Consider the following 24,140-nt stretch of genomic DNA (forward strand, 5'->3'; position numbering starts at 1 on the left):
TGCCTTTGCTATGTCTCAAGATATGTGCTCCAGTGGATTTTGAGTAATTTAGGTTCCAAAAAATATATATATCTATAAGCGCGCCCCGGTACGCGAACCGGGGTGCGCACCAGCGCGCTACCCGACTTCGCGAGCGGAAAGCTGATTGGCTCTCGGGTGTCTGTCAACATTCCAAATAGTTGAGGAATCTTCCCAAAATTTAAAAAGATTTTGGAGCGCTCTGGTCATCTCCTGTCCTGAAAGTTTCAGGGTGATTCAGCAAGGGGGCCGAGAAAAAAGGGGGGTCCCAAAAGGTGTTTTCTCAATGTTAATTTCCATAGGAAACTTTAGACACGAATACAGCTTGAACTGCTGAATGGAATTACACCAAATTTGGCAAAAGGTAGCCCTTGGTACAGAAAAAGACCTTTTTTTAAAATGGTGTAAATCCTTTCAATAGTTACTGACAAAATAAAAAAATAAAAGTTTTGCTATTTAGAGTCGCGCTGGATACAGGGACCCTCCCGACCACGAGCTTTATTCTAATTGGCTGTTAACACTTCAAACCAGGAAGTGTTGCCAACCATCTTGTGACTCGGTGGAACTCGGTTTAAGAGAAAAACAAATGTGAAAAACAAGAAAAGGGGGCAGGGTAGAAACACCCTGACTCCCTAGACCTGATCAGGGGGTCCCAAAAATGCATTTTGTTTTAAAATGGCAAAATTCGAGCAAAGGCGCGAATTCGGGCGAGAACATTTAAAAAAGAAAGCGCAGGCTCCCGCGCTTTATTGTATTGAAGACCCCGGTTGGGTCAGGTCCACGCTTGATTAAAGTGTTGCGGGGGCATGCAGTCCCGCTCTGCCCGGGGGACCGCCACCCCCTAGGGCTTACTTTTTAATGGGCGGGGGTCCTCCAAGGGCCCGAAGCCCAGGGGACCACACCCCCTGGGCTTTTTTTTATATATATTTCTTTTTATTAGAAAAAAACAAAAAACAAGCAAGGCATCAACAAATTGCATGAAATGCATAGACTGCGCAAAGGCTGAACATCATTATATCGACAATGGAATAATCGACACATTGACGGGGAGGAGAGAGGAGGCAGCATCAAAAACCTTAAAGCAATCAAGAAGTAATGCGGGTCAGGGGGAAAGCGGGACATCAAGGCAGGGTCATGGACCAGGGTCAAATGGACTCGATAATTCTCGCCTCGGTGCCTACTCTAACCAGGGAACACACTCCGCAACTCTGGGCATTAAGCTTGCCTCATCTCTACAAAGGCCCCCCACAGACGCCGGGGATGCCTGGTTTCACCTTGGAGATACCCAGAAAGGGACCATCTCACAGGGAAAACCTGGACGGGTTCCCCAGCGGTCTTCAGTGCCAGAATACTCCTTTACATTTACATTTCCATCGCTGGTGGTACACATATGTCACCTCTATACCGGTTCCAAGGACCCCATACTTTGTGCCACTTCCGGGGACGACCCCGAGCCAGGTATACAGTTTTTTCCCTAAACATGCACCAATTCATGTTTTCTATCCACACCTCGAGGGTAGGGGCCTCTGGCATCCCCATAACTGTGCAATGTTACGTTTAGCGATCATAGACCCTAGGGTCACCCATTGAGTTTGAGCCACGTTATGGTCGGTGGGCTCCCAGACATTTAGCAAGCAGCGCCTGGCTTCTGGCAAGAGAGCCACCCCGGTGACCTCCTGAATAACCTTGTGAACCTTCCTCCAATAAACAGCAACTTCCCTGCACTCCCAGATAATGTTGAGAAACGTACCCAGCTGCCCGCAACCCCGTTGGCACAGACCCTCTTCAGAAAAGCCCATGCGAACCAGACGGGGACCCGTGACATATACCCTGTGAACTAATCTGAGTCGTGCCGGAATCGCGACCTCCTTGGGGGTGGAGATCGCCGACTGCCAGTCCTCATCATCAAGCTCAAGGCCGTCACGGGTCCACTGATCTTGCAATTTCAACAGTAGGTCTGCCCTATGACTGATCAATTTTTTATACACCAGGGAGATGGTACTGTCCGGTATATGACCATCCAACACTCGGTCCTCCAGTGAGGTAGATTCCGGTATCTCCTCCCCAACCGGGAAGACCGAAGTCAATGCATGACGAACCTGAACATAACGGAAATACTCAGACCTACCCAATTCAAACTCAACCTGCAGGGCCGCAAACGACTTTACCTGTCCCTTGGCCCAGAGGTCTCCCACCTTGTTAATGCCAATTAGATCCCACTTGTCGAACCCCTTAGTGTTCCACAATTTGCCAAACCTATCAGACCTATCAGACCTGAAAAGCGGGGTCGCCAAGGCCAAGTGATCTTTCCAGCCTAACGCACTAGTGGCATCCTGCCAGATCCGAACGGCTGCCCTCGTCGGACCCGACAAAGACCTCACCACCAATTTAGAATATAGCGCCCTATAATAGTTGCCCCCGGGAAGTAACCACCGATCCATGGCGAAACCGGGGTTTAACTCTGGGCCATAAATACCATTGTTGATGGCCCCTAACTGCGATGGCCAATAGTACCTTTTGATGTCGGGAAGAGCAATACCCCCGTCGTACCACGGGAGTGTCAATTTAGCAATTAGCAGTTTCCTCTGTAAACTCTCAACTATCCGAAAGTAACTAGCAGGAACTATGTCAAGCGCGTTCTGAAGGGCATAGAAAAAACGAGGAAGAGACATCATCTTAAAAAGGGCAGCTCGCCCAAGCAAAGAAAGCGGAAGCTTCCACCAGCTCGCAACATCTCCCTTCAACCGATTCAAGGGAGGGAGGGAGAAGGTTTTGCTCATATCGAACCCGGGGGTCCATCGAAACATAAATACCAAGATATTTAAACCCCTCTTGTGCTATCTGAATTGGACCGTTATGAGGCAATACAGGAGTATCACCACAGAGGACGTAAAGATAGGATTTAGCCCAGTTGATAATCAGGCCCAAGTTTTTACCGAAGGAAGTCAAAACGTCACACAAAACTATCAAAGACTTCCTAGGGGAAGTCAAGTAAAGCAGGATGTCGTCTGCATATAGGGAGATGCAATCTTCGTACTCCGGAGACCAGTAAATACCCCTCAAGGAGGGCTCCCAACGGATCCAGGCAGCGAGGGGCTCCAGGGCCAGTGCGAACAAATGGGGGGAGAGCGGGCAACCCTGACGGGTACCCCGACCGAGAGCCGAAACACAACCATTAACCACAATCTGTGCGTGGGGGTCCACGTAAAGAAGCCGAACCCAACCGATAAAATCCGATCCAAAGCCGAATTTAGCCAGCACCGCCCACAAATACGGCCATTCCACAGTATATTCCATAGTGGCGTCCAAAGATGCCAAAATGGCCGGCTAACGCAACGTCGCGGCCCTCGCGAGAACTCAGTGCAGACGCCGTAGGTTCAACGCTGTGTTTCTATGCGGGATAAAATCAGACTGATCCAGATGGATTAGAGCACTAATGGTTTTTATCAATCTATTAGCCAGTAGCTTGGCAAGAATTTTAGGCTCGGCATTTAACAGAGAAATTGGTCTGTATGAGGCACACCTATTCCTCGGTTTCCCTTCCTTGTGTATTACAACTATTGTCGCTAACCTCTGGTCGCAGGGGGAGAAAACCACAGTCCCGGAACTCTAGGAACATGTCCCTTAAAAATGGAGCAATCTTGTCAGGCCGGCGCTTGTACAATTCTATTGGCAGACCATTGGGACCCATCGCTTTACCGGAACGTAGGGAACGCAAAGCTAACGCCACCTCATCGGCAGTAATTGTACCATCCATAAGTTCTCTGTCTTCCACAGAGGGCAATATCTCGTAACAATAAGAACGAGTCCTCCTCCTGCCTATCAGACACGGAAGAGTACACAGTATGAAAATGATCCGTAAAACACACCACTATCTCTTGTGGGTCTGTCACAATAGCTCCACTCACTGTCACAATCTCCGGTACCACACGACTCGCTCTATCTTTTCTATCCAACCATGCTATCAAATTGCCTGCCTTGTCTCCAACATCATAAAGATGCCCCTGTTGTTCCCGACTAAGAGCTTTCGCAGCCTCCGTCACCAACATCTTATATTCCAGCTGCTTCAATTGCAGAACATGCAATCCAGAACTGGTCATCTCCCATTCTAGCGCTAGTTCCAAGTCAGCAATTTCAGTCTTTATCTTTACCACTTCTTCCTCTTTCTGCTTCTTGACTCCAGCAATCAATGATGGAGCTTGACCCCTAATAACAGCCTTAAACGCTTCTCATAAGGAGACCGCGGAGGAAACCGAACCTTCATTCTCCCGAAAATAGTGAGCCAAAGCCTTTACAAGTTCACTGCGGGTCTTGGGATTGCGAAGATACCAAGGGTTAATCGGGGCTACCCGTCCCGCGACACCCGATGTTGATTCCAACCGAATCCACAGCGGGGAGTGATCGGAAATACCCCGGCCCATATGCCTGATCTCTTTAATACAAAACGCCTGTGTAGCCGGCACCAACACATAATCAATCCTAAAGAGGCTACCATGGGCACCCGAGTGAAACGTATACTGCAGCTGATCAGAGTGAAGCAATCTCCAGCAGTCCACCAGGCCCAGAGTGTCCATGAAGTCAGGTAGCCATCCAAGCGCCCCTGTAGATCCCTAGGGAACCACAGCGTTGAATCCCCACCAAGTATCAGAGACCACCTGGGGAAATCGAGCAAAACCCGTCCCAAATCAGCAAAGGTAGTGGATTGTAGGCCAGGAGGGATATAAAAAGAGACCAGGGAAAGCGTGCAGCCCTCCCACCGTCCCGAAATAGCCGCATAGCGTCCCCTATCATCAAGGACCATGGAGTCTATCTCAAGTGGGAAGGCGTTCCTAATAAGAATTCCAACACCCCTGGACCCAGAGGAGAACCCGACATGGGTAACTAGATGATACACCTTCCTGTTCATGGCATGACATGTATTCCCTACCAACTGGGTCTCCTGCAGTAGAACGATATTAGGGGAGTGACGTTTCAGGCGCTGCAGTACTACCCCACGCTTAATCTTATCCCCCAGCCCATTAACATTCCAACTCATCAACCTCAACCCCCTACCCCACATCATGAAAGAGAAAGAGGATCCAGCCCCAAGCAGAGTCCAGCACATCAATAATAAAGTCCAGCAATAGAGCGCCTTGCAAAAACAGCAACCAGAAAACAAACACCTCCCCACCCACACTAAAACAACCCATTACAACACCCCCCACCCTGCACCCCTGCATACGACTACTCGCAGTGTGCCTGTCGCCCCCACATCTAAACTAAACTACAAGAAGTAAAGCTGAGGAGGAGAAAGACCCACCGATATTCCCGCAACCCCCGTTCAAATCACAATCAGATGCACATCATTAATTGGATCCATCACAGTAGCAATCCCACAAATGTCCCCAGAGACCGGACAAATGGCACTCATTCCTGCATCCCAAGTCCTCCCTCTCCTCCACCAGGCTGACTCTCTGGTTCCTGTCGGGCCGGCAGAGTGTCCAACCAGTCGGCTACCACCTAGGGCTTATCAAAGAAGTGAACCCGTTTGTTGTATTCGATCCTCAGCTTGGTCGGGAAAAGCATGGCATATTTGAGTCCCATATCTTGTAGTCTTCTTTTTACTCCCAGAAAACTGAGCCTCTGTTTCTGGACCGCCTGCGAGAAGTCTGGGTAGAAGCTGATAGAAGAGTTCTAAAACTTCAAGGGTCCACCCGCCCTCGAAGCCTGTAGGATGGCATCTCTGTCCCGAAAATTGAAAATCCGTGCTATCATGGATCTCGGCGGGGCTCCCACCTTCGGTCTGCCACCCGGGATCCTATGGGCCCGTTCCACAGTAAAAAACTTGCTCAGTCCCTTGGGGTCTAGATGTTTGATGATAAGGTCCTCACAAAAAGGTCAGCCGCTTGATCCTCCGCCTGTTCCGGAACACCAATTATGCGGACATTGTTCCGCCGTGCCTTCCCTTCAAATTCCTCCAGGCGACGGATAGCAAAGTCATTGGAGGATTTCAGGTTATGGACCTCGGTCTGCAGGTCGACGACATCAGCGGTTAAGCTCGACGTTTTTATGTCCACAGATTTGACCTTTTCATTGGTTTTTGTAAGGTCCGTACGGATCAAATTAACGTCAATCGCCACTGTATCCAACTTATGAGCAAGGGTCTCCATTTGCTTTCCGAGGGAAGACTTGATACCAGCGATGGCGGCCATCACATCCTGCAAAGTCGGTTCCGTTGCCGGAGTCGATGAACCCCCCGCTTCCTCCAGCGATCGGCTAGGTCCACTGGGCGACCCCTTAACCTGAGCGTAGCGTTCCATCACGTTGGTTTGGGTATAGCCACCTCGTCTGGTGGTTTTCAACCTCTGTTTGTCCCTCTCCAATTTATTTGCCATTTCGGGATAATCCCAGGTATTATCCAAATGAAGGCCAACCAGAAAGCGGTAGACAGCACACAACTGTAAGGGATGTCGATCAAGATGCTAGAGCAGCATGGAGTTGAGAAAGCGAAAGTCCAAAATGGCCCTCAGGCGAAGGAACAAAAATGGACAAAAAGACAATTAATGGTGCAGTCCAAGGCCAAAACTCCAAATATTGTTCGACACACCCAAGTATCGCTCAGGATACAAGCTTTCAAAGCGCTTGAGGTCGTCCTAAGGCCCGGGATCCAACCCAGATGACAAAAAACAAAAGCGAAAGTGGAACCAGACCGACTGCCTCAGCTGCCTTAGGCCCTTGTTGTTCAACTGCGCCCTGGGCACCGTGCCAACTCGGGCGCTGGGGATCCAAGAGGCGAAGGCCGAAACTTTCCACAAATCCGGTCTCTGTGGTCCGATCGGGAAATACATTTCAGTTTACGCTTCTCCTGTGGTTCATCCACAAGAAGCCGTCAACAGCGAACAGGATCAGTGACAGGATATATTCGGGAGGTTACGTGGGTCTCCGGAACCCTGTGCTCACGCAACCATCTTGGTTGCACGTGAAGCTCCTCCCCTCCCCAGAGTTTTTATTGATTATTTTGTGGGGCACACGGCCCCCCGCTGCCCCGGGAAGAGTCACCACCTAGGATTTTTTTTTACAAAAACATACACCTGGGTAGGGGGGCTCGAGCCTCCTCCACATGCCCCAGGGACCACCAACTTCCCGGGGCACTAACATCCATTACGGACCTCCAAGCCCAGGGGACCACCACCTCCCTGGGGCTTTGTAATTGAAGGGAGGTGGGCTGCGTGGCCCTCCTCCAGGAGCCCAGCTTCTGCAGTGTCCCGGGGTGCCCACCCCAGTGACACTGCTGTTTGCTATGGCAGGGTGGGAGCTGTGCAGCTCCTGCCCCACCATAGCAAACTGTGGTTTGGTTTTTGGAAGCTCTCCCTTTCAAAAATCATACCACATTGCTTTACCACACAGGGAGTTGCATGTCAGCAGATCCCCATGTGGAAAAGCAATGCCGGCTCCCACAGGACACGGGGAGCCAGCAGGGACCGTGGGGGTATTGGGGCTCTCCCCACGGTCCCCAACAAGGAGACCAGGCCCTGGGGGATGGGGTCCACAGGGCCAGATGTGGCCTAGGAAAAGGGTCACGTGGCCCCCCTCCATCAAATAAAAAATATGAGTCACAGTCCCGGGGGATGGGGTCCCCGGGGCTAATACCAGAGGCCTCTGGCGGGGGCCACGCAGCCCCCTCCTAGATTTAAATAGTAATATGAAATAAAATTAAATTATGGCCATGCGGTCCACGGGCCGTAATTGGCCTCGGGAGGGGGGGGGCATGCGGCCCCCTTCCTGTTTACATTATTTCTTTTTTTTAAAGGGGCAAGGCCCTCGGGAGGGGGTCCCAAGGGCCCCTTCTTAAAAAAATAATACAAAAATAGCTGCATCTTGGCTAGGCCCCGCCCCCTCCCTGCAACACTCAGCAAAAGCGCCCCATGGTGCGTTGTAAGTTGGGGAATTAATTCCCCTTGAATGCTGAGGGTCTGTGGGGGCCAACTAGTCCACCAGGTACCTCCAATATGCACCATGGAGCTGCGCTGCAGAGAGGTGTTCAGAGGCCACACCCCTTTTTACTCCTCTCTGCAACGCAGCTCTGTGGCGCTTACCGGAGGTACCTGGTGGGCTAGTTGGACCCCAGGGACCCTCAGGATTCAAGGGGGCTTAATCCCCCAATGTAAAACACGCCACTGGCCACGTTTGCGCAGTGGTGAAGGGAGGGGCGGGACTGAGGGGACATGTCTGCAAACACGCCCTGTGGCGAATTTTAAGTTGGGGAACTAATTCCTCTTCAATCCTGAGGGTCCCTGAGGGCCAACTAGCCCACCAGGTAACTCCAGTAAGTGCCACAGACTTGCGTTGCAGAGAGGTGGCCCAGGCCACACCCCTTTTTACACCTCTCTGCAAAGCAGCTCTGTGGCGCTTACTGGAGGTACCTGGTGGGCTTGTTGGACCCCAGGGACCCTCAGGATTCAATGGGACTTAATCCCCCAACTTAAAACATGACACGAGGCGTGTTTACACAGTGGTGAAGGGAGGGGGCGGGGCTTAAGTTAACGTGTGCAAACACGCACCGTGGCACGTTTTAAGTGGAAGAAATATTTCTCTTCAATCCTGAGGGCCCCTGGGGGCCAACTAGCCCACCATGTACCTCCAGTAAGCGCCACAGGTCTGTGTTGCAGAGAGGTGGCCCAGGCCAGGCCCCTTTTTACACCGCTCTGCAACACAGCTCTGTGGCTCTTACTGGAGGTACCTGGTGGGCTAGTTGGACCCCAGGGACCCTCAGGATTCAAGGGCACTTAATCTCCCCACTTATAACACGCCAGGGGGGAGCGTTTGCTGAGTGGTGGAGAAAGGGGCCTTGGCCTTTGTCTACCTCTTACCAATCCCACTGCGTGGGGCTTACTGGCGGTAAAAAGTAGATTAGTTGGCCCCTAAAGGACCCCCAGCAGTGAAGGGGACTTCAATCCCCATCCAAGAGCGTGCCAGAGAGCAGGTTTCCATAGTGGTGGGTAAAGTGGGCGTGGCCTGGTACGAGTACGTTCCAATGCTGCTGTGTGAGACTGACTGGAGTTAATAGTTTGGGATGTTGGCTCCCAAGGATTGTCCTTGGGGGCCAACTACCCCTTTTTTACCTCCAGTAAGTCCCACACAGTGGGATTGCTATGACGTCTTCGGAGGCCATGGCCCCCTTTCTCCATCACTTGGCAATCATACCTCGTGGCAGACTAGGGGATGGGGATGAAGTCCAATTTAGTCTTGAGGGAATTTGGGGGCCAAGAATCCCTCCTGGTACCTCCATTAAGTCCTCAGCAGTGGAATTCCTGAGCATTGGTTGGACGGCCAGCACCCTTTCTCCACCACTCTGCAACCACGACTACTAGTTAAAGTAGCATATTTCTGCACCTCTGACTTAGAGGTAGGTTTAATGCCCCTGCCCTATTATGTACTAGGGCCTTACAGAGGAGGTCATGCTAATCACAGTCTGTATGGTGTGTTGTTGAGAGTATGGATGTCTTAATGTTACATGTCCAAGTAACTACATATATAAAAGGCTGTGTATGTGAAAGTTGAAGTATATAAATGACTAAACATGAGAATCGGTGATTGTGATAGTCGCGGCATGGAAGAGTATGTACTTGTATCAATTATTGTAGAAAAGAGTTAAGTATGGATTTGTTTCCATTTGACTAACTAATGTGGTGTGTGTATAACTGTATAGGTCAGTAAATGGATCAGTGGCGGTGTGCAAGTGTCTTATAGTTGTATGAGTACAAATGATAGTGTTGTATTGATGAGTGACTGAATGCATGAATGACTATGAGGGTGAATGAGTAGATATGTGTGTAGACCTAGGAATCAGTGAGCATGCATATAATAACTGGTATTGATGTGTCTAGGGTCTGAAAATGGTAGTCTGTATTTTAGAGAGGGTGTATCAAAGGTTATATTAGTGTGTGAGGAGGTGCATCAAATGTTCACGTGGATGATGTCATTAGTAATGTCATCGTGAAATCATTTGAGATGTCATCAGTGATGTCACTGACCATGTCATGAATGATGTAATATGAGATATCATCAGCAGTGCATTGCGGGGGCTCTTTTATTAGTTAGCTCAACTAACTATAACAGCTGAATTACTCTGGTTTTTGTACGAGTGAAATGTCCAACTAACTATAACGTCCATGAAACCTATGTTTTTTTCCCTGAATTTCTAGGGTTTTTTAAATGCTAATTTCTAACCATAACTTCCCTGAAACATGTTTTTTTGTGTGAATTTCATAGTTTTTTTTAATTGCTAATTTCTAACTATAATGTCCCTGAAACCTATGGTTTTTTCAGTGAACTGCAAATGTTTTTTTAAATAATAATTTCTATCTATGCCCACAGAGGTAGGGCAGGTGAAGAAAGATGAAGTAAGGCACAGAAAGAAGCATGAGAAATGCAGAAATAGGCAACAGAAGTCCGGAAACATGAAGAAAAGTGCATAAAGAAGCAAGAGATATGCAGAAAGAACGAACAGAGGTGCAGAAAAAGGTCTTGTTGCAAAGTCATCCCATGCCCCCACATTTTTTACTGACTGGTACTGGTGGTAACGGATTCTGATTAACCAGGCCCGGGGCAAGTGCTTTTCTGAAAGACACTTAAAATACAGTGAAAACAGCTACATACACTAGGGTACCCTATGGGTTGGGGTACCCCTTTGATTGACATGCATACCCCTGTAAGGCCCTAGTACATAATAGGGCAGGGGGATTAAAACTATAAGTAAGAGGTGCAGAAAGAGGCAAGAGATGTGCATAAACAGGCAGGAAAGGTACAGAAACAGGGAACAGGGGTAAGTGTACAGGGGTGCTGAAAGAAGCAAGTGAGGTGCAGAAAGAAGTAAAAAGAGTGCAGAAAGAACCAACAGAGGTGCAGAAAGAGGAAAGAGCGTCAAGAGAGATGCAGAAAAACATAGGAGGGGCAGAAAGAAGGACGAGAAGTGCAGCAAGAGGTAAGAGAAATACTGAAAGAAGCAACAGAGGTGTAGATAGAAGCAAATGAAGTGCAGACAGAGGCAAGTGGGGTACAGAAAGAAGCAGGAGCAGTGCAGAAAGAACCAAAAGAGGTACACAAAGATGCAAGAGGGTTGCAGAAAGAGGTAGGAGAGGTGCGCAAAGAGGCAAGAGAGGTACAGAAAGATTCAGGAGGGGTGAAAAAGCAGGAAGAGAAGTACAGAAAGAGGCAAGAGAATTGCTGAAAGAGGTGTACAAAGAAGCAAGAGAAGTGTAGTGAGATGCAGAAAGAAGCAAACGCAGTACACAAAGAACCAACAGAGGTGCAGAAAGAGGCACAAGGGGTGCAGAAAGAAGGAAGAGGAGTGCAGAAAGAAGCATGAAAAGTACAGAAGGAAGCAACAGGGGTGCAGAAAGAAACAATAAAAGTGCAGAAAAAGCAACTGAGGTGCAGAAGGAGGCAAGAGAACTGCAGAAAGAGGCAAAAGAGTTGCAGAAACAGGCAAAAGAGGTACAGAAAGAGGTGACAGATGTGCAGACAGAGGCAATAGAGGTGCAGAAACAGGTAAAGGGGGTGAAGAAAGAGCAAGAGGGGTGCAGCAATTAGCAAGAGAGGTGCAGAAAGAACAAGAGCAGTGCAAAAGAACCAACAGATGTGCATAAAGGGGCAAGGGAGGTACAGGAGGTGGCAAGAAAACTGCAGAACAAGGAAAAAGGGATACAGAAAAAGGCAATAGGGATGCAGAAATAAAGAGCAGGGGTGCAGGAAGAAGCCATAGCAGTACATAAAGAGCCAACAAAAGTGCTGAAAGAGGGAAGAGGAGTACAGAAAGAGGCAAGTGAAGTGCATAACAAAGCAAAAGAGGTGCAGAAAGAACCAGCAGAGGTGGAAAAAAGGCAAGAGGGGTGCAGAAAGGGGAAGGAGAGGTGCACAAAGAGGTAAGAGGGATACAGAAAGAGGCAGTAGGGGTGCAGAAAGAGGAAGAAACCCTTATAAATAAGCAACAGAGGTGCTGAAAGAGGCACGGAAGGTGCAGAAAGAGGGAAGAGAGATGTAGAACTAGGCAAAAGAGTTTCACAAAGAGGGAAGAAGGGTGCAGAAACAGGCAAAAGGGGTAGAGAAAGAAGCAAGACAGGTACAGAAAGATGCAAGAGAGGTGCACAAGGATGCAAGAGAGTTATGGATAGAGGCAAGTGGAGTGCAGAAAGAGGAGAGAACTGCAGAAAGAGGCAATAGAGGTGCAGAATGAGGCAAGTAAAGTGCAGAAAGAAGCGATAGAAGTGCAGAAAGAGGGAAGAGGGATAGAGTGAGGGGCAAAAGGAATATAGAAAGAAGCAAGGCAGGTGCTGAAAGAAACAAAATAAGTGCAGAAAGAATGAATAGAGGTGCAGAAAGAAGGACAAAGGTGCAGAAAGTTGTAAGAGGGGTAAAGAAAAGCAAATGAGGTGCAGAAAGAGACAACAGACAAACCGAAAGAGGGAAGAGAGGTGCAGAAAGTACAAGAGATTTGCAGAATGAGACAAGAGAAGCACAGAAAAAGAAAAACGTGCGGAAAGAAGCAACAGGAATGCAGAAAGAGGCAAGAGAGGTGCAGAGGGAAGCAAGAGTTGCTTGCATACCATTAGTACCAATTTAACGCCCACATTTAGCAATAAGTAACAGGTGACCATTCTAGGTTTGCAAAGGGCCTTCCACCACATTGTAACACTTGACAGTGCATTTTTGGTAACATTTGAGCAGTTTGAGCTAGAAAGAAGGCTTATTTTGTTCAAATCGGCAGGTTAGGGCAGATGATGAGTTATGAGGTGAATGCAGAAAATGTAAAATTGTGCGAAAGTCGGTGCAGCCAAACAGTCATATAATTCGAACCTGCTCATACCTCTGACTAGGTCCACAAGTGCTTCACAGTGATTCCTTTTTTGTTTCACTGAGTTCATAGTTGAGCATCTATGGAAACAAGGAAGACTAAACCTGAGGTTACCACTCCACTCCACAACACAGGCTACCATACCACATAAGTACTCTCCAAAACACATAATCCCACTCTACATAATTCCTATACACTAAATATCACATACTTTCTATCCACATCATTTCACTGCACAACATACCACATAATTCCACTACACACAACGTATTTCCACTCCACTCCCAAAAACATTATTAAAAATGTTTGCTCTAATTCTCGCAAATGCGAAACCTATTACTTTGCAAACACGTCTTTAACTAGTAGTCATGTTTGCAGAGTGATGGAGAAAGGGTGCTGGGCCGCAGACCAGCGCTCAGGAATTCCACTGCCTAGGACTTACAGGAGCTACCAGGAGGGCTTCTTGGCCCCCAAAGCCCCTCAGGAGTAAATTGGGCTTCATCCACATCCTGTAGTCTGCCAGGAGGCGTGTTTACAGAATGGTTGGAAAAAGGGTCTCCAAAGACGTCTTAGCAATCCCACTGTGTGGGACTTACTGGAGGTAATGAGTGGGGTAGTTGGCCCCCAAGGACATCAATGGGAGCCAACTAACCCTCCTATTACCTCCAGTAGGCCCCACACAGTGGAATTTCTTTGAGGGGTACAAAGGCAATGTCCCCTTCCCCACCACTCTGCAAAAGCACCTCCTGGCGCGTTCTAAGTTGGGTTATAAATTCCCCTTCATTTCTAAGGGTTCCTGGGGGCAAACTAGCCCACCAGGTACATCCAGTGGTCCGATCGGGAAATACATTTCAGTTTACGCTTCTCCTGTGGTTCATCCACATGAAGCCGTCAACAGCGAACAGGATCAGTGACAGGATATATTCGAGAGGTTACGTGGGTCTCCGGAACCCTGTGCTCACGCAACCATCTTGGTTGCACGTGAAGCTCCTCCCCTCCCCGGAGTTTTTATTGATTATTTTGTGGGGCACATGGCCCCCCGCTGCCCTGGGAAGAGTCACCACCTAGGATTTTTTTTTACAAAAACATACACCTGGGTAGGGGGGCTCGAGCCTCCTCCACATTCCCCAGGGACCACCACCTTCCCGGGGCACTAACATCCATTACGGACCTCCAAGCCCAGGGGACCACCACCTCCCTGGGGCTTTGTAATTGAAGGGAGGTGGGCTGCATGGCCCTCCTCCAGGAGCCCAGCTTCTGCAGTGTCCCGGGGTGCCCACCCCAGTGACACTGCTGTTTGCTATGGCAGGGTGGGAGCTGTGCAGCTCCTGCCCCACCATAGCAAACTGTGGTTAGGTTTTTGGAAGCTCTCCCTTTCAAAAATCATACCACATTGCTTTACCACACAGGGAGTTGCATGTCAGCAGATCCCCATGTGGAAAAGCAATGCAGGCTCCCACAGGACACGGGGAGCCAGCAGGGACCGTGGGGGTATTGGGGCTCCCCCCATGGTCCCCAACAAGGAGGCCAGGCCCTGGGGGATGGGGTCCACAGGGCCAGATGTGGCCTAGGAAAAGTGTCACGTGGCCCTCCTCCATCAAATAAAAAAATATGAGTCACAGTCCCGGGGGATGGGGTCCCCGGGGCTAATACCAGAGGCCTCTGGCGGGGGCCACGCAGCTCCCTCCTAGATTTAAATAATAATATGAAATAAAATAAAATTATGGCCATGCGGTCCACGGGCCGTAATTGGCCTCGGGAGGGGGGGCCATGCGGCCCCCTTCCTGTTTACATTATTTCATTTTTTTAAAGGGGCAAGGCCCTCGGGAGGGGGTCCCAAGGGCCCCTTCTTAAAAAAATAATACAAAAATAGCTGCATCTTGGCTAGGCCCCGCCCCCTCCCTGCAGCACTCAGCAAAAGCGCCCCATGGTGCGTTGTAAGTTGGGGAATTAATTCCCCTTGAATGCTGAGGGTCTGTGGGGGCCAACTAGCCCACCAGGTACCTCCAATATGCACCATGGAGCTGCGCTGCAGAGAGGTGTTCAGAGGCCACACCCCTTTTTACTCCTCTCTGCAACGCAGCTCTGTGGCGCTTACTGGAGGTACCTGGTGGGCTAGTTGGACCCCAGGGACCCTCAGGATTCAAGGGGGCTTAATCCCCCAACGTAAAACACGCCACTGGCCGCGTTTGCGCAGTGGTGAAGGGAGGGGCGGGACTGAGGGGACATGTCTGCAAACACGCCCTGTGGCGAATTTTAAGTTGGGGAACTAATTCCTCTTCAATCCTGAGGGTCCCTGAGGGCCAACTAGCCCACCAGGTAACTCCAGTAAGTGCCACAGACTTGCGTTGCAGAGAGGTGGCCCAGGCCACACTCCTTTTTACACCTCTCTGCAAAGCAGCTCTGTGGCGCTTACTGGAGGTACCTGGTGGGCTTGTTGGACCCCAGGGACCCTCAGGATTCAATGGGACTTAATCCCCCAACTTAAAACATGACACGAGGCGTGTTTACACAGTGGTGAAGGGAGGGGGCGGGGCCTAAGGTAACGTGTGCAAACACGCCCTGTGGCACGTTTTAAGTGGAAGAAATAATTTCTCTTCAATCCTGAGGGCCCCTGGGGGCCAACTAGCCCACCATGTACCTCCAGTAAGCGCCACAGGTCTATGTTGCAGAGAGGTGGCCCAGGCCATGCCCCTTTTTACACCGCTCTGCAACACAGCTCTGTGGCTCTTACTGGAGGTACCTGGTGGGCTAGTTGGACCCCAGGGACCCTCAGGATTCAAGGGCACTTAATCTCCCCACTTATAACACGCCAGGGGGGAGCGTTTGCTGAGTGGTGGAGAAAGGGGCCTTGGCCTTTGTCTACCTCTTACCAATCCCACTGCATGGGGCTTACTGGCGGTAAAAAGTAGATTAGTTGGCCCCTAAAGGACCCCCAGCAGTGAAGGGGACTTCAATCCCCATCCAAGAGCGTGCCAAAAAGCAGGTTTGCATAGTGGTGGGTAAAGTGGGCGTGGCCTGGTACGAGTACGTACCAATGCTGCTGTGTGAGACTGACTGGAGTTAATAGTTTGGGATGTTGGCTCCCAAGGATGTCCTTGGGGGCCAACTACCCCTTTTTTACCTCCAGTAAGTCCCACACAGTGGGATTGCTATGACGTCTTCGGAGGCCATGGCCCCCTTTCTCCATCACTTGGCAATCATGCCTCGTGGCAGACTAGGGGATGGGGATGAAGTCCAATTTAGTCTTGAGGGAATTTGAGGGCCAAGAATCCCTCCTGGTACCTCCATTAAGTCCTCGGCAGAGGAATTCCTGAGCATTGGTTGGACGGCCAGCACCCTTTCTCCACCACTCTGCAACCACGACTACTAGTTAAAGTAGCATATTTCTGCACCTCTGACTTAGAGGTAGGTTTAATCCCCCTGCCCTATTATGTACTAGGGCCTTACAGAGGAGGTCATGCTAATCACAGTCTGTATGGTGTGTTGGTGAGAGTATGGATGTCTTAATGTTACATGTCCAAGTAACTACATATATAAAAGGCTGTATATGTGAAAGTTAAAGTATATAAATGACTAAACATGAGAATCGGTGATTGTGAGAGTTGCGGCATGGAAGAGTATGTACTTGTATCAGTGATTGTAGATATGTAGAAAAGAGTTAAGTATGGATTTGTTTCCATTTGACTAGCTGATGTGGTGTGTGTATTACTGTATAGGTCAGTAAATGGATCAGTGGCGGTGTGCAAGTGTCTTATAGTTGTATGAGTACATATGATAGTGTTGTATTGATGAGTGACTGAATGCATGAATGACTATGAGGGTGAATGAGTAGATATGTGTGTAGACCTAGGAATCAGTGAGCATGCATATAATAACTGGTATTGATGTGTCTATGGTCTGAAAATGGTAGTCTGTATTTTAGAGAGAGTGTATCAAAGGTTATATTAGTGTTTGAAGAGGTGCATCAAATGTTCACATGGATGATGTCATTAGTAATGTCATCAGTGAAATCATTTGAGATGTCATCAGTGATGTCACTGACCATGTCATGAATGATGTAATATGTGATATCATCAGCAGTGCATTGCATTATTAGTTAGCTCAACTAACTATAACAGCTGAATTACTCTGGTTTTGTACGAGTGAAATGTCAAACTAACTATAACGTCCATGAAACCTATGTTTTTTTCCCTGAATTTCTATGGGTTTTTTAAATGCTAATTTCTAACCATAACTTCCCTGAAACATGGTTTTTTTGGTGAATTTCATCGTTTTTTTTAATTGCTAATTTCTAACTATAATGTCCCTGAAACCTATGGTTTTCTCAGTGAACTGCAAAGGTTTTTTAAAATAATAATTTCTATCTATGCCCACAGAGGTAGGGCAGGTGAAGAAAGATGAAGTAAGGCACAGAAAGAAGCATGAGAAATGCAGAAATAGGCAACAGAAGTCCGGAAAGATGAAGAAAAGTGCATAAAGAAGCAAGAGATATGCAGAAAGAACGAACAGAGGTGCAGAAAAAGGTCTTGTTGCAAAGTCATCCCATGCCCCCACATTTTTTACTGACTGGTACTGGTGGTAACAGATTCTGATTAACCAGGCCCGGGGCAAGTGCTTTTCTGAAAGACACTTAAAATACAGTGAAAACAGCTACATACACTAGGGTACCCTATGGGTTGGGGTACCCCTTTGATTGGCATGCATACCCCTGTAAGGCCCTAGTACATAATAGGGCAGGGGGATTAAAACTATAAGTAAGAGGTGCAGAAAGAGGCAAGAGATGTGCATAAACAGGCAGGAAAGGTACAGAAACAGGGAACAGGGGTAAGTGCACAGGGGTGCTGAAAGAAGCAAGTGAGGTGCAGAAAGAAGTAAAAAGAGTGCAGAAAGAACCAACAGAGGTGCAGAAAGAGGAAAGAGCGTCAAGAGAGGTGCAGAACAACATAGGAGGGGCAGAAAGAAGGCCGAGAAGTGCAGCAAGAGGTAAGAGAAATACTGAAAGAAGCAACAGAGGTGTAGATAGAAGCAAATGAAGTGCAGACAGAGGCAAGTGGGGTACAGAAAGAAGCAGGAACAGTGCAGAAAGAACCAAAAGAGGTACACAAAGATGCAAGAGGGTTGCAGAAAGAGGTAGGAGAGGTGCGCAAAGAGGCAAGAGAGGTACAGAAAGATTCAGGAGGGGTGCAAAAGCAGGAAGAGAAGTACAGAAAGAGGCAAGAGAATTGCTGAAAGAGGTGTACAAAGAAGCAAGAGAAGTGTAGTGAGATGCAGAAAGAAGCAAACGCAGTACACAAAGAACCAACAGAGGTGCAGAAAGAGGCACAAGGGGTGCAGAAAGAAGGAAGAGGAGTGCAGAAAGAAGCATGAAAAGTACAGAAGGAAGCAACAGGGGTGCAGAAAGAAACAATAAAAGTGCAGAAAAAGCAACTGAGGTGCAGAAGGAGGCAAGAGAACTGCAGAAAGAGGCAAAAGAGTTGCAGAAACAGGCAAAAGAGGTACAGAAAGAGGTGACAGATGTGCAGACAGAGGCAATAGAGGTGCAGAAACAGGTAAAGGGGGTGAAGAAAGAGCAAGAGGGGTGCAGCAATTAGCAAGAGAGGTGCAGAAAGAACAAGAGCAGTGCAAAAGAACCAACAGATGTGCATAAAGGGGCAAGCGAGGTACAGGAGGTGGCAAGAAAACTGCAGAACAAGGAAAAAGGGATACAGAAAAAGGCAATAGGGATGCAGAAATAAAGAGCAGGGGTGCAGGAAGAAGCCATAGCAGTACATAAAGAACCATTAAAAGTGCTGAAAGAGGGAAGAGGAGTACAGAAAGAGGCAAGTGAAGTGCATAACAAAGCAAAAGAGGTGCAGAAAGAACCAGCAGAGGTGGAAAAAAGGCAAGAGGGGTGCAGAAAGGGGAAGGAGAGGTGCACAAAGAGGCAAGAGGGATACAGAAAGAGGCAGTAGGGGTGCAGAAAGAGGAAGAAAACCTTATAAAGAAGCAACGGAGGTGCTGAAAGAGGCACGGAAGGTGCAGAAAGAGGGAAGAGAGATGTAGAACTAGGCTAAAGAGTTTCACAAAGAGGGAAGAAGGGTGCAGAAACAGGCAAAAGGGGTAGAGAAAGAAGCAAGACAGGTACAGAAAGATGCAAGAGAGGTGCACAAGGATGCAAGAGAGTTATAGATAGAGGCAATTGGAGTGCAGAAAGTAGAGAGAACTGCAGACAGAGGCAATAGAGGTGCAGAATGAGGCAAGTAAAGTGCAGAAAGAAGCGATAGAAGTGCAGAAAGAGGGAAGAGGGATAGAGTGAGGGGCAAAAGGGATATATAAAGAAGAAAGGCAGGTGCTGAAAGAAACAAAATAAGTGCAGAAAGAATGAATAGAGGTGCAGAAAGAAGCACAAAGGTGCAGAAAGTTGTAAGAGGGGTAAAGAAAAGCAAATGAGTTGCAGAAAGAGACAACAGACGAGCAGAAAGAGGGAAGAGAGGCTCAGAAAGTACAAGAGATTTGCAGAATGAGACAAGAGAAGTACAGAAAAAGAAAAACGTGCGGAAAGAAGCAACAGAAATGCAGAAAGAGGCAAGAGAGGTGCAGAGGGAAGCAAGAGTTGCTTGCACACTATTAGTACCAATTTAACGCCCACATTTAGCAATAAGTAACAGGTGACCATTCTAGGTTTGCAAAGGGCCTTCCACCACATTGTAACACTTGACAGTGCATTTTTGTTAACATTTGAGCAGTTTGAGCTAGAAAGAAGGCTTATTTTGTTCAAATCGGCAGGTTAGGGCAGATGATGAGTTATGAGGTGAATGCAGAAAATGTAAAATTGTGCGAAAGTCGGTGCAGTCAAACAGTCATATAATTCCAATGGCCCTGCTCATACCTCTGACTAGGTCCACAAGTGCTTCACAGTGATTCCTTTTTTGTTTCACTGAGTTCATAGTTGAGCATCTATGGAAACGAGGAAGACTAAACCTGAGGTTACCACTCCACTCCACAACACAGGCTACCATACCACATAAGTACTCTCCAAAACACATAATCCCACTCTACATAATTCCTATACACTAAATATCACATACTTTCTATCCACATCATTTCACTGCACAACATACCACATAATTACACTACACACAACGTATATCCACTCCACTCCCAAAAACATTATTAAAAATGTTTGCTCTAATTCTCGCAAATGCGAAACCTATTACTTTGCAAACACGTCTTTAACTAGTAGTCATGTTTGCAGAGTGATGGAGAAAGGGTGCTGGGCCGCAGACCAGCGCTCAGGAATTCCACTGCCTAGGACTTACAGGAGCTACCAGGAGGGCTTCTTGGCCCCCAAAGCCCCTCAGGAGTAAATTGGGCTTCATCCACATCCTGTAGTCTGCCAGGAGGCGTGTTTGCAGAATGGTTGGGAAAAGGGTCTCCAAAGACGTCTTAGCAATCCCACTGTGTGGGACTTACTGGAGGTAATGAGTGGGGTAGTTGGCCCCCAAGGACATCTGTGGGAGCCAACTAACCCTCCTATTACCTCCAGTAAGCCCCACACAGTGGAATTTCTTTGAGGGGTACAAAGGCAATGTCCCCTTCCCCACCACTCTGCAAAAGCACCTCCTGGCGCGTTCTAAGTTGGGTTATAAATTCCCCTTCATTTCTAAGGGTTCCTGGGGGCAAACTAGCCCACCAGGTACATCCAGTAAGCACCACACACCTTAATTTCTGAGAGTGGTCCGTGGCCACACCCCCTTTTTACACCACTCTGCAACCGCTGCTCCCAGAGCCCTGCTGCTCAAGGGATGAAGTCCACTTGTGTCCTGTGGGCCTCATGGGACAAGTGGACCTCATTGACCCACCATCAGTTCGCCAAGCGGCATGTCTGCAGAGTAGAGTAAAAAGGTGCGTGACCTCGGACCACCTGTCTGCAAACCAGCTGTGTGACACTTACCGGAGGTACCTGGTGGGATAGTTGGCTCCCAGGGACCCTCAGTAATCAAGGGGACTTAGTTTCCCAACTTAGAACGTGCCAAAAGATACAATCTTGCTTTTAAGGATCCAATGGTAATCAGGCGCGCAAAAAGGTAACTTGTCAGTAATCTTAAAAAGATGATGGTTCAAGTGACATCATCAATAAAAGGAAGGGTGGCCAGCAAGACTCAACAATGTAGAGAAAAAGGCACTTTTTATCTTTTAGAGACCAACACTTCCAAGCCGTAACCGATGTTGAGAAATATTAAAAAAATGTTTTGCATGTTGGTAGAAGTATGGCATTGAATTCTTAGATATAGCAGATCATTAATAACTAGAACCCTAAGAAGTCTCTTCGGAGATGAAAAGCATTGGTTAAATGGTGTAATGGATTTTATGAAAATTGGATTCAAATGATTTTGTCTATCTTTCAATAAAAACAACAAGCATGTTTGTAAAGAACAACTTGGACCAGACACATTTCTTTGAAGTCGTCGAGTACAATTTGTGTTTAATCTAATTGAGAAATAATATATGTGATTTGATGGGTGCTGTTTCCATTCTTTTGTTCATGTTTTTTGGGACTTTGTCCCAATGGAAAGTGTAGAGGGGTGCACTTTTCGATTGTCAAGCACTATCACCCAACTACTGAGCAACATTAAGTGTCAGGTGCGGTACTTTTTGCCTCAACCCTCTGTTGCTTCTTTTCATGAAGTCATTGTTTGTCTTAAATTATAATAGGGACTGATTGGAAAACACATTCTGTTGCAATACCAATTTATGCTATTAAACATGAACTATTTTAAGAGTATTGTTTCTGGATAATCATGTACGTCTACTGGTATCTTGGTGGATTTCTAGAAACAGCATTGATACAAATATTCAATAAAATTGCACCTCTTTAGATTGGCCGATGTGCTTTTTTGTAAGACAAGGCAAACTAACTATTCAACTGTAATAAAAGGAAAGAAGTAAAAGTAAAAGAAAAGACAAAAATAATGAATTAACAAAAGAAAGAAGGAAAAATAGGAAGCTGGAAAGGAGAGAAAGAATAAAACTGGAAAATAAAAATAGAAATGGTTTGATCTCCCTTATATCATAAAACATTGTTATAGGTAAAAATGCAAAACATTTAACACTTACTGGAAGGAACAAAGATACCACGTGCAACCTCCATCATTCGAGCTGACTGCTCTGGTGGCATGTGATGACTTCCAATCTCCTTACATTCTAAAATGTAAAACATAACGCAACACATGAGATTGAGTAACAAAATATTTAAAGAACCAATTATCTAAAGTTGGTACTGTTGGTGGTGCAGCAGTAGTAAAACATTTTATGTTTGGTAGAGCTACATCATTCATCAATGTTCCTGTAGTTAATGCAACAGCTTCAGAACATCCAAGATTTCCTCAGTAAAGTTAAAAGTGAAGTTATGTACTGAGGCCTCTATTTATACCTCAAAAAGAACAATTGATGGACAGAATGCTGAACAATGTCATACATTCACCCCAGTACAGAGATCTGCGCCTAAATCCTTTGTTTTTTTTGCTCACCATGCAATTCCAGTTTGGACCTAGCCATATACAAATCAGCCTTGTCCCTGCACCCAATGGGAACAGTCTAGCCCAAACTGCCAGGCCAGGTCCCCCCTGGACTGGAAACAAGCATCCAAGGACCGGTTTCGGGCTTTCAGCCCTCATCAGCTAGGATAGCTTGACTCCAGTGGCATGGAGAGCACAGGACTCACGTCTGAGCATACCTGTCCCACTCGGGGTGACAAATGCAAAAATAACAATTTATGGACAGAACGCAGAACAATGTCATACATTCAACCAAGTACATATATCCAGGCCTAAATCCATCGTTTTATTTGCTCAACATGCCATTCCAGTTTGGACCCAGCCATTTACAAATCAGCCTTGACCCTCTGCCCAATGGGAACAGTCCAGCCTGAACTGCCAGGCCAGGTCCTCCCTGGACTGGAAACAAGCATCCTAGGACCAGTGTTGGGCTTTCGGCCCTCATCAGCCAGGATAGCTTGACTCAAGTGGCATGGAGAGCACAGGACTCACGTCTGAGCATACCTGTCCCACTCGGGGTGACAAATGCAAAAAGAACAATTTATGGACAGAATGCAGAACAATGTCATACATTCACCCAAGTACATATATCCGGGCCTAAATCCATTGTTTTTTTGCTCAACATGCCATTCCAGTTTGGACCCAGCCATATACAAATCAGCCTTGACCCTCTGCCCAATGGGAGCAGTCCAGCCCGAACTGCCAGGCCAGGTCCTCCCTGGACTGGAAACAAGCATCCTAGGACCAGTGTTGGGCTTTCGGCCCTCATCAGCCAGGATAGCTTTACTCCAGTGGCATGGAGAGCACAGTACTCAAGTCTGAGCATACCAGTCCCACTCGGGGTGACAAATGCAAAAAGAACAATTGATGGACAGAATGAAGAACAATGTCATACATTCACCCCAGTACATAGATCTGGGAATAAATCCATTGTTTTTTTGCTCACCATGCCATTCCAGTTTGGACCCAGACAAACGATGGATTTAGGCCCAGATCTCTGTACTGGGGTGAATGTATGACATTGATCTGCATTCTGTCCATCAACTGTTATTTTTGCCTCTATTTTTACCTCAGCTGAAAAAGCCAGTGGTCTCCTTCTGCCTTGTTAGGTCTTTCACTGCCTGTCACATTTATTTTATTTATTTATTTCTGATTCTTTTCTGTGTGGCACACACAAGCACTAAAAGCACACAAGTGCTATACAATTTGACAGGAGAAAACAGATTATGGGATTCAATTCTTAAAGAAAAAAGGCAAAATGGGGGTGAAATAAGGTGAAGAGTGGTCTTGAGAAAGAGATATAGGTCATAATTAAAAGGTTGGGAAGTAAGCCCCCAACCGCTGATCGCCGGCTTTCAGACCAACATTGTAGGTTTAAACTCCAACCGCCGTATTACAATCACAGCGGTTGGAGTTTAAACTGTCCGGGGAATCAGACTAAGTTCTGAAGGGTTCAAAGAGCCTGTCGGCCAGTCAGAAAGGCCTCATAATGTCTTAAGGATGGTGTTTCCGCCAGCAGGTACCCTTACCAAAGGTCCCTTCACACCCGCACCATGTGGCAGGCACCTTGAGTTGGCTGCCACATGGTGCAGAGATGTTTAAAACCTTACATTTTACAATGGGAGCTTCTGCTGCGGGCAGTTTTGGCCCACCACACAAGCTCCCATTGAAAATGGAAGTTTTCGACCACACCATGTGGTGAGTTCCCCATCCGCAGCGATTTCGGTCAGAGGCACCGCTGACCGACATTG

General features: G+C 47.5%; 1 protein-coding gene across 2 annotated transcripts in view; it reads right to left on the bottom strand.

The window, feature by feature from the left end:
• The window catches only part of LOC147712937 (cytosolic phospholipase A2 gamma-like), a 722,719-nt gene that overhangs the window by 263,038 nt on the left and 435,541 nt on the right, over positions 1–24,140 (bottom strand). For both annotated transcript variants that reach the window (XM_086923600.1, XM_086923601.1), the window contains one exon: positions 21,950–22,036. In XM_086923600.1, the coding sequence (XP_086779726.1) occupies positions 21,950–22,036 (87 nt within the window). The remainder of the gene's footprint in view (positions 1–21,949; positions 22,037–24,140) is intronic.

The sequence above is a fragment of the Lissotriton vulgaris genome, chromosome 5, assembly GCF_964263255.1.
Source record: "Lissotriton vulgaris chromosome 5, aLisVul1.2, whole genome shotgun sequence".
NCBI lineage: Eukaryota > Metazoa > Chordata > Amphibia > Caudata > Salamandridae > Lissotriton > Lissotriton vulgaris.